At 42.6% G+C, this 11,468-nt stretch overlaps 1 protein-coding gene across 1 annotated transcript in view; it reads left to right on the top strand.

The window, feature by feature from the left end:
• The first annotated feature begins 2,828 nt into the window (after nucleotides 1-2,828).
• dbn1 (drebrin 1) overlaps nucleotides 2,829-11,468 on the top strand; it is a 97,450-nt gene continuing 88,810 nt past the window's right edge. Inside the window, exon 1 of the mRNA XM_070917533.1 lies at nucleotides 2,829-2,948. Coding sequence (XP_070773634.1) covers nucleotides 2,866-2,948 — 83 coding nt within the window. The 5' untranslated portion in view covers nucleotides 2,829-2,865. The remainder of the gene's footprint in view (nucleotides 2,949-11,468) is intronic.

The following is an 11,468-nucleotide window of genomic DNA, read 5'->3' as shown; positions in this document are numbered from 1 at the left end:
GGAACCAGATCCTGCACAGAAGGGACTTCTTTGAACGTGGAAAGGAGATTAGTTGACGTACCCTTAAACAAGAAATGCAAAAAAAAAAAAAAAGAAGGTCCCTTTGTCTTATGTGCTTTCATGTGAAGCAGGACGTTGCAGTGGAGTTTAAAATCTGGGAGAGACCCCAAAGCAGAGAGACCCCAAAGTTCACACTGCTGGCCCTTGTCTCTGCTGGTGGTGCTGATAAATCATGAGTTGATCTAAGTTGTAAGAGGTCATGTCTCCGTCTTCCCTTAATGATGATACAGCCATGATTTGTTTTTGCAGAACTAAAATAGTTCCAGTCGAGCAGCACTTATGAATAAGGGAAAGGATTCTGACATGTTGAGTGCAGAGCTGACATCCTATTGTTGCCGCTGTTAATTGCACCAGATGCATCTCGTTGACTAATCAGTTCAGTGCTCTGCATCGCTGCCACCTGTGTGTGATCTGTTTTTGACATTAAGATGAAGAAACGCACATTGAAATATTTCCTGCATGAATCACACTTTGTCTCATGTATCCGTTTTCAAGTTCGAGCATCTGTGCACTGCGTTGAAGAAGGAAGAGGAAATGAGTTGAATGTATTTCTTAGTAGTTTCATTGAGTGGAGAGTTGACATCTTTTATTTTGTGGGTTGTATACTTAACTCTCCTTGTGTTTGTATATTGGGTAACTGAACTAAAGTAATCATGATGCAGTGACAACAAACCCAAAGGGTCGACAAAACCAGACTGGCAGGAGAGAATATGAAGAAATGAGGTTTGTAGACAGAGGGAGGTCATAAGAGCGCATTAAGTAATATTTACAGCGATAAAGTTCACATTATAAACACTATAAAGTATTTTAATTGATTGTCACACCGCCATGTGACCAATAAGCATTTAGTGTTAGAATATGGACAGAAATCTCCTGGAACACGTTTCATTGTTTGTTTAGAAAAACAGATAAAAGAAACCCCATCCTAAAAAACTAAACATAAAAACATTGAGCTGAAAAAGCTAGTGGAGCAGACGCTCGCTGTAGAAGAAGCTAGCTTACACACAGACAATATTTATGGTAAGTAAAGTCCACATTTTATTATTAGCTTCAAGCATTAGTTTGCATTAGCTTAAAAACTAGTTAGAAAATAGCATAATTATCCCCAATAACTGCCACTAAATTGTGAAGATACAGAAGAAACTCAAGTTAATGCCAAGCTAGCTTACACGTTAGCTTGTAAGGCAGACAGTGTTTGTGGTGAGTAAATTATAATGTGGTTATGATCAGAGAATAAATGTTAATTGTGAATGGCTGTTGTAAAATATTAGCTTTAAACATGAGTTAAATAGCATAATTGTACCTTGTACCAGTGCTAGCTAAAGCATTAGCTTAAAAACGTTAGCTCAACAACAGCTATGAGTATTTAGTTTAGCTAAAAGTAAAGCTATATGCTAGCTGAAAGGGGCTACGTTGCTGGTATTTTTGTGTATTTCTGGAGATAATTTCTTTTGTTAAACTTGATTTTTTAAATGAACAGGTCAAGAATGTAAAGGGACACTCATGAGAAGATACTACTGAAACCAAAATCATAACATTATAATAATAATAACATTAAATTACATACAAAAAAGTGTTATTAAATCTCTGAAATTGTGTCTCTGAGAGTGTCTAAGTAATCTTCCTGAATGTGGAATTTGTGGCAGATCTGTTGTATCAGATTGCATTAAATTGTACAAGTGTACCCAATAACAAGTTCACCAACTTCCAGGGGCACGGGGAAGAGAAATAACCCTGATGAAGGCCACAAGCCGAAACACGTTGTTAATAAACAGTGTCTTCGTACCTAATAAAAGTGCTCCATCACCAGTTGAACATTAGTGACTCCTGTTTGTCTGTTTTGATATCAGCACAGTTTTTAAAAACCTAAACACTGACACTACCTGTTGTGCACCACTCACCTGGTGTGTCCGGCACCTGTCAGACAGCCTCAGTTGGTAAAAGGTGAAGAGAAACGGAGGAAAAGGTCTGCAACTGCCGAATAATCTCTTTGGAAGTTTAATAATTATAGAGAAAATATGAAAGTCTTTAAAGGAACTGCTCCATTTAAACACAAACAAATGAATGAATTCACCATCTATTATTAATTCTAGTAATTTTAGTAATTATTGTAATCTTTATACTTCAGCTGACCTGCTGTACACTGAATAAAATATTCTCCAGGTTGCAATTAAAAGGAATCCATTAATTGAACCAACTGAACACCAGAGCTGCTAAGATTAGACGATTAACGAGCAGCTGTTCTGATAATGTATTAATTGTTTAAGTCATTTCTAGTTGCATCCTCCTGCTTCTCTGTGTCTGTAAACTGAACGTGTTCGTGTTTCTGACCAATGAACCAATGAAGTCATCAGCTTTACAAATCTATGATGGGCATCTCTCACTTTTTTCTAAACATTATATAAACAATTCATCAGCAATTAATCTGCTAATTAATGTAAATAATCGTCAGGTTTTTCTTCTTAGGAAATGAAAACGTTAGACATTACATTCTTTTAATCATTAAGTGTATCAGTGAGAACGTGTTGTTTTGTTTGGTTATTGTTGTTATTTGTGTGAATCTGAATCTGCCGTGTCAGCAGTTCTAGACGAGGCTCACTCTGCGGCGCTAGGACCCATCAGACTATCTGGCCGCTCAGGTTCCGGCGCTAGGACCCATCGGACACCGGGATCGTCTCTTTGTCTCCACCAGTCAGAGCCTCCTCCTCCTCTTCCTCCTCCTCCTCCTCCTTTCTGTCCTCCCTGTGGTCTCATTCCGTGTCTCTCTCCATCAGCAGCGGTCTGGATGCTTGCAGGGACAGAAACATGGCTGTGAATCTCGGCAAGAACAGACTGGCCCTGCTGACCGCCTACCAGGACGTCATTGACGAGACCTCGGACACCGACTGGTGAGTCCTGCGGCCGGCCGGCCACCCCTCCTCTCCTCTCCCCTCTCTCCATCTCTTCTTTCTCCTCGTTTCGCTGCGTGCCTCCTCTCCTGGCTTCCCTCGGGGTTTTGTTGTCCGGGGCTGGTGCACGCCGGGGATGCGCACCGTGCAGCATCACCATCCTCACCAGACCCGGACCGGGGTGAAGTACAGACATACAGGCCGGGCTGTAAGGTCCCAGCAGATCCACCTCTGCTGCACACGCTGTCAAGACAGACGAGTTGATCTCCAGCTGAAAATCTCAGCGTAGCTTTGCTTTCTAATTAAGCGCATTAGGAGCTCCGAGCTGGAGGAAGCTTCACGGCAGTGAAAGTGGGGGGGTTGGTGTCTGGGTCATAAAACAGAGAGCAGCAGGTTTTCGGGTCTGAACTGAACTGCACTGCAGAGTCGGGGCAGTGTGCGCTGCTGTGCAACACTGTGTGCGCACTGGACAAATAATTGTGCAAGCGGAGCGCTTTGTTTCCTCTCAGTTTCTGCTCCCTGTCGGGACCAGGTCTACTCGCAGCCAGCTGGAAGCAATTTCAGGCTTTTATGTAATGCGATGCAGCGGTGTGTGTGTGTGTGTGTGTGTGTGTGTGTGTGTGAGAGAGAGAGAGAGAGAGAGAGAGAGAGAGAGAGAGGCTTCAGCAGAGGTAAGCGGGCCTGGTCCAGAGATACTGATGAGCCCCTGCATCCCCAAAACGAGAGCGGAGAGGAGAGGGGCGAGGCCGGCGGGTGGGAGGGGAAAGGGGGGGGGGGGGGGGCTTCCATCGTCACCCTTTGTGGCCTTTCCTCACTTGGAAATAGTGGAAGAGGTGGCAACGAGAAGCCTGCAGAAGTACTGAGTGTGGAGTGACTCTCCTCTATAGTCTCATAGTTCTGATGAAACAAGATTTTTAAAAGGCCAACAAGTACTATGAGTTAGAAACACGCTGCATCTGCTTTCACATGTTGGGATTTTGTATGAACTCCAGCCAAAGTTGGATAATAAAGTCTCCAAATATGGAAATCCAGCTGTTTCCAATGGACCTTTGATAAGAAATCTGAGGAATCAATATGTACAAAAACACAATATGCACTTTTATTTTGCGTTTGTGTTGAACCAGCGTCAGTAGTTCATATTTACGTTTAGTGAATAAAGACATTCTGGTGTTTCAGTACGTGAAGCAGCGCTGGTCCTCAGCCAACCAGGAAGTGGTGGATGTCAGAGTGAACCCAGAGGAGGAATGTTATCGGTGAATTAAAGTGATACTGAAGGAGAAGAGAGTGCCATTAGCTACAGGACTCTGATAGGACTATTAACTTGGTTTGGTGTTGCTGCCGTCTTCTTCTTCTTCTTCTTCTCCTTCTTCTTCTTCTTCTTCTTCTTCTTCTTCTTTCGTGTGTGACAGAGAGTGATTTATTTATTCTGTTTAAAAAAAACTTTGAAGAGTTAATGAACCAGTTAAAAGCCATTAGAGGAGGAAATATTTGACTTTGAGCACGACTGTAGGTTTAAAGTTAAACTGTAACCTGTTGTCCTTGATCATGATAAACCAGCAGTCACTACAGTCGCACTATAAACGGACATCCAGTAATTGAACATTTGGAAAACACCTTAAAGCTTCAGTAACTCCCTCATTTGATGAAAAGTGACGGGTGCGTTTGGTTCAGGTGGTGTTATTAGATTTACAGCTGACTGATGGCCGCTCACTTCAGAATCTGGAGGTTTTGTCGTGTTTTATCTCAGATTACAGATCTTGTTTTGAGTTGTTTGGATTCAAACACCATCTTAACTATGAATTGTGAACCTGGGCCATCTGTTGCCCGTCATTAGTCTAAATGAGGTCAGATTGCCTTGAATACACACGCAGTGTTTCTGCTTTCAGTTTGTAGCCGGCGTGGTTTCGGGGGAGATTTTGGTTTTGGTTCCACATTTCGTCTCCCGTTTTGGACACAGTTTTAATCTCCAGCGGAGGTTTTCGGTGCTGAGGATGTTCCTGTCTGGATACTGAATAATAACATTGGCAGATTAATCCATGATGGAAATAATCATTTGTAGCAAACCTCTAAATAAACACTATGATTGTGTTGCAGTGCAGCATCCCCAAACCTGAGCTGGTTGGACTTTGAAGACATTACACCAACTTGGGGGATTGGGAGTGAAATAATATATACAGGGATTTGAACAATTACATTTTGGGATTGAAATGATGACATTCTGGGGCCAATATAACAAATAAAGGCAGAATTGGATTCTTTTCAGGCTCGTCCTGTATGTTAGACTTACATAATATATTGTTGGTAACGATATCTCATATTGAGGAATATAAAAATGTTGTATATAACAAAATAAAGCAAATGTCACACAATGTAACACAAGAACTTGACCTCAACAAAATAGGGATAAAATGTACCCAATGTGTGATTTAAATATCTGATCAAAGAATACGTAAAGGAGACTAAGAAGACTGAGCTCAGTACTTGATGCTGCAGACACATCTGGGTCAGTACTACAAGTGTTGAGGTTTGATAGCAGCCCTCTGGACACACCTGGACTAACTCCTCTCACTGATCCTGGGCATGTTTGAGTCCGGACAGTCTGACACTGAGCTCTTTTAACTGCTCGTTCAGTTGTTGATCTCGACAGGAAATGATGCTTTTTCCACTCACAAGTCTCTCTGGACATCCCCAAACTGTAGAAGTGTAAATTGCGTCTGGCATTATGACCGTGTTTGTATGAGTCGCCCCGTCCTGTCGCCCCCCCCCTCCCAAAGGTTAATGCTTCCTTCAAATGTTTGCTTATTCTGTGGGATGATCTGGTGCAGCAGAGAGACGATGAGGAGGGCCTCAGGCCTGCCCCCGTTTTTCACACTTGATGGGATTTGAACAAAGGCAGAGACTTCCAAACACCGCTGACCCCAAACAACACGGGACACCCCCCCAAACACCCTCAACCCCCCCCCCCTCTGTCCTAAAAATGATATACTCATCTATCTATCTATCTATGTTGTTTTGATATAGAAAATGGATCACATCAGTGACAGACAGTCATGAAGTACATGTGCCAGATTCAAAGCTAAATAAGGACCAATGGTCTCCTGAAATATTAAGCTAGGACTTTTGGACTGGCAGAACAAGCAATTTAGATAACTCATCTCAGACTCTGGGGATCAGTAACAGGCATTTTTCACTATTTTACAGACTAAAATTCAAACTGGATTAGATCTGAAAGTCGATTTAATTAGATGCCAAACATTCAGCAGTTCTGGCTTCTCAGATGTTCAGATTCTGCTGATTATTTGTCCTCAGTTATATATATATATATAACATATATAATATATATATAATATTTCTGGGGTTTGGACTTGGTGATTGTGATGGACTTTTTCTGACAGTTTACAGACCAAACGACTAATCGATTGATAGACAAAATATTCGGATTAGACAGACAGATCGAAGGATTCAGTCTAAACAGAATTACAATCCATTTCTGTGATACCCATATTTTGTGGAAAGCAGAAGTCCACTGCCCTATAGTGCACTTGTAATTAATTCCTTCTTCTTCATCCTCCTCGTGTTCTTCATCTTCATTTCCTGCCACGTCGTCTTTATCTTGTGACGGTTCGACTTCTGTCTCCGGCTCTCTTTGTAGCAGCAGAGGAATCAATCAGGAAGGTGTGTGTTTTTTCATGAAACACAAAGCTGTAGAGGTTTATTCATCAATTACTTGACATCCTCACATAACGTGCGTCCCCGGTGAACAGGCCTTATCTCGGCCTCGCTCGCTCACACACCCTCAGCCCTGCCACCCTGCCACCCTGCAGCTTGTTACTCAAACTTTGAGCTCCGTCTGTCGCCTGTAGCGAACATGGACACGGCCCTCCGTACGCCATTAGCTGCGAGTGGTTGAGAGCAGGCTGCTGAAACTGTGATAACGAGCAGGACGGGTCCAGATGACAGACGAGTCGGCCGTGTCCTCTTGTACTCAGGATGACGCTTCGTCTCCACTGACAACAGAAAAGGATCCAGACAAAAACTCTGTTAGGAGGCTTGTTTTTATACATCATTTGGTGGAGGATGGTTAATTATTAAGAGCTAATGAGCTCTGATTTTAAAGACACCCCTTGCAGTGCAGCAACTTCAGTTTGATCAAATATTGATTTTAAGTATGTTAGCATGGCAGTGTCGGTCCTCCACTCAGTCCAGACTGAAATATCTCATTAATTATTGGATGGATTGTAATGAACATTCATGGTTACTAGAGGATTAATCCTAATGACTCTGGTGATCCTCTCAGTTTTCCTCTAGTGCCACCATGAGGTTGATTTGTGGTTAGACATTCATGTTCCCCTCAGGATGAATTATAATAACTTTATCGATCCTCTTATTGATTATCATCTAGCGCCATCATCAGGTCAACATTTTACTTTGCCTGATACTTTGATTTATGACCAAATATCTGTAAAACCTAACCTGATGAGCCTGATGATTTGTTTCACAGAACCATCTGAGAAGTCATCCTTGGAAACTGTTTCACTTTCAAAATATACTTGGCAGGTGATTGGATGAACCATCTGTCCATCACCGTCTATCACAGGCTAACGTCTGAGGAACTGTGGAAGCTAGCAAGCAGTCAGTGTAGCTAGCTATGTTAACATGTCGGTAGACGATTCTTGCCGTGTTTGTAAGAAACATCTGAGCATAAAAGGCAGTCGTTTCTACACCTAAACCACACCCGAAGCTGCCAGTAGTTTCTCATAGGACGTTCGGCCACAAGTGCATAATGGCAAGACGGATTCTTGCATGATCTCGCAAGGTAATGCAAAAAGAATGGCTTTCCCTCGGCTGTGCCAAAGTGCAGCCTCACAGAGCTGCTAGCATGGCGGCAGACTCTTATATTAGTTACTGCGAGCGATAATCAGCAGCTCATTTGCATTTCCACCCTGTTTTTCTCTTCACTTTTTAATCGTGGAAAAACTTTCTACAGCGCAAATCATCTTGTAGGTTCCACACCTGCATGGCTGTCAGGGTCTGTGCAGACAGCCCAAACTGTCTTTGCAACTGTAGAAAATTAAAATTCCTATTCCATTTCATCCAGCGCCTGAAGGAAGGAGGAAACCACAAATGTCAGACTGCAGTGAAGGTGACATTGTGAAAAGGGCAGCGAGTGAATCAGGGTTATCCAATATCAAACAATCCGCAGACGTTCAGGAATGCTGATTGGCCGGAGGCTGCTGTCACATGACCTGTTGACCCCCTCCAGCTGTTAGAGGAAGCCATTACCTGACGAGTCACCTCTGCCGGGCTGACAGAAGAAGCTGGTAAGAGGAGCTGAGCAGGAGGGTCGGGATGTCTGAGTCATGTTTCATTAAGTGAAGCCCTCAGACAAAGAACCTTCAGGTCTGACGCATTTGCTCATTTTTTGAACCGCTAACGTACCTGGTTCTGTGTCTCCTTGCTCACATTTTTCTATCTAGCTAGTCATTTATTAATGTCATTTCTTTATTTACCCCTGGGAAAGCTTTCTATTCACACTGAGGTCTGGATTAAAGGTCGGTCACCCAGTGTAGCACTGAAGAGCTGGTTGACGTCAAAAGAAAAACAAAACAGTGCTGAATAAAACAGCTGCCGGCCGTGCACTTTGGGAGTCTGGGCTCACGGTGTTCTTTGGTGGTGGATTTGCTTTTTTTTAATCTAGATGGGTAATAAATGAGAGGAAAAACCTGAATGAATGAGTATTAGAATAATAAGAATTGGGACTGAGGAATGTCATCAATTGTCAATTAACCAAACGATTAATGTGCTAATCAGTCACTCATATGACTTTATTTATTAGTTGATGACTGGAGCTTGTCGTATTTTTGTGTTTATATTTTCTAATATAAATCAAATCAATACATTAAATAGCAACCTGTTCTTTTAGCAGGTCACCCTTTACAAATAAAATCCTCCTGATATGTAAACGTCATGAAGTAAAATCTACACACAGTGAAACCCGCTGAGGTTTCAGCCTCCGTCACTGATTATTCTGTGTGGAGCAGACTTGTTGGTGCCAGCGAGAGACAAACCATATTACATATATACATGTAACGTTTTCAGCGTCACACACAGCTGATGACAGGTTCTCCATCAGCGTCAGTACACTCAGCAGGTCAGGAAGCAAACAGGAAGTCTGTTCAGACCCATCAGACGTGTCCAGGATCCTATGAACTGACCTCATTCTTTTTCTTTCTCTTCTTCCTCGTCGTCTCGTCAGCTTCAGTCTCTGCTGCCGCAGGTCTTCTAGTTTAAACTATTAAACTGTCTTGAACGCAGTCAGCTCTCTCTGCACCGCCTGCACTCCCTCAGATTAATATAGAACGAATCAGTAGTACAACATGCAAAACTTTCTTTCATCATGTCTGCTTTGTGAAACACACCACACATCTTCACTTACTGAGCTAGTACTAATGAGCAAAAATATCTTCAGTCAGGAATAAGTTGGTTTATCTGCACTGTATGTCTTTATTTTCACAGTGTGGTATTCATACTTTTAGTCCCGTCCTCTTTCCTTCTCACCTCTTTTCCTCCTTCTCCTCCGGCTGGTGACTCTCCACAGCTCCATAATGGGGTCGCAACCTTAAGGAAATGTCTCAGAGAAACGTGAGATTGCGGGCTGGACGGCGGTGTGTCGGGCCGAGGTCAGCGTCATGATGAGGAATGGGGAGGGTGACGACACGCTGCAGTCCAGACGGTGAAACCAGCAAATCAAAACCAGACACGCCTCAGGCCTCGCAGGGACACTGATTCTGATATTTCCCTCAGCAGAGACTCGTCATGTGGAGGGAAAACCCAGTACCACTCTACCTGAGTCAGATAACTCAGAACGTGATAAGAGATAAGATTATTTTGTTAGGTTACCTGAGAGGAACTAACTGACTGTTTCAACAGGTCAGTCCAAAACCCGAGCGTTAGGGACACTTTTTCATTCTTTGACAGGAATCTGGGCCAAATGTTAATTAATTGTTGAAGATGATTATGTATTCATTAGACATGCTCTCACCATGTAGAGGCTCAAAACAAACAGGCCGGAGGCTAATTTGGGGCGCAGAACAAACTGGTCTCGTCCTGGACCTGCAGATTCATTAAAGCATCCTGCTGCTGCTGTTTTCAGTCCTGAGGGGGTTTCTGACCTCAGGCGCATGCTAGCTGAGATGATGAATTAAATGCCCCGAGTCAGAAGGACCTGCCCCAGGTGGACTTGGTGGTAACTCCCCCCTGAGGCCACAAATAGAGGAGGTTTTCTGTTGTAATTGTAGAATCTGGAGCTCTGCACAGATACAGCTGGATTCATCCAGAGCTTGTTCTGATTGACCTCTGATGTCAGTGGTGAATGTTTTCCTCCGAGGAGAGAAAGATAAGATTCATTGAGTTGTGTTGTGCTGTGTCCTGGTGAAGCTGAAGGTCAGTTGTGTTGTGTTTTCTCCCTGCAGATCTGCTCTGCTCACTGACTCCAAACTCTCTGTTGATATTTTTGAATTCACCTCCGTTGTCGTGGAATTACTTACAGTTGGAAATAAAGTGTGTGTATTTATGAGGCCTAACAACCACGTTGAACACATTTCCTTCCTGCAAAACTGCATATTTTAAAACATCGTTTACGTCCATGTTTGCTAACGCTTCTTCTTCACTACTCCAAACTCCACAAGCTACCTTTTTAATATTGAAATGCAAGAAAAGAAAACTGGTTAAGAATATTTTCTTGTGCATCTAGGTCTGCAAATGATTTCAAATCTATTGATCATTATCTTAATTCACTAATAACCTATTTAAATGGATAATCTGTAGTTAAAAATGTTGCTCGATTAATCAATGAATCGTTTCAAATTGTGACTTGAAACCAAGCAACCATTAGGAGGGCAGAGGTCAGACTGGCTGATATTTGGGATATTTCAACAGAGTCGAGGGGGAGGTGTTACTCAACCAGGAAAATCTATAATAGCCTGTTGAGCCAAAAGCCATCGTTTACTTAAATGAACAGTCCACTTGATAAAAACGTTGAGTCAGTGAAGTGAAACACCGTCATTTTGCTGTCAAAGGTTTTGAGTTCAGCCAGGGAGCCCGGCGGTACAAGAGGGAGCCTGCAGCTTGTAACCTCGAAGCTTTTCTGAATTTTTTCCTCTCCGTGAATCATTTGCACTCTGCCCTCGCAGTTTCATAGCAGGAGGGAGCGAAGAAGAAGAGGGAGATTAAATTGGCCAGAAAAGAGAAGTCAGTCAGCTCTTATTTTTAGCTTCGCTTTCACACATAGAACACATTTGAATTACAACCAGAGTAACAGAACTGGTCCCTGTTTGCAGTTAGAAAGCAGAAATGATCCTTTATTTCATCCTGCAGAAACATTTCAAGACACAAAGCTCCGAACATGCAGCAGGTGTCTAATGCAGTCTAATAAACCGAATGTAGCCCAGTTTTACACAATAATTCTTAGACGTGGTCGATAGTTCTAGATAATTTTTCAAGAATTAACTGACTTCCTGA

The sequence above is a fragment of the Enoplosus armatus genome, chromosome 13 (genome assembly GCF_043641665.1).
Source record: "Enoplosus armatus isolate fEnoArm2 chromosome 13, fEnoArm2.hap1, whole genome shotgun sequence".
Classification (NCBI taxonomy): Eukaryota; Metazoa; Chordata; class Actinopteri; order Centrarchiformes; family Enoplosidae; genus Enoplosus; species Enoplosus armatus.
Note: the sequence above shows the minus strand (reverse complement) of the source record. Positions and strands in the feature narration are given on the sequence as shown.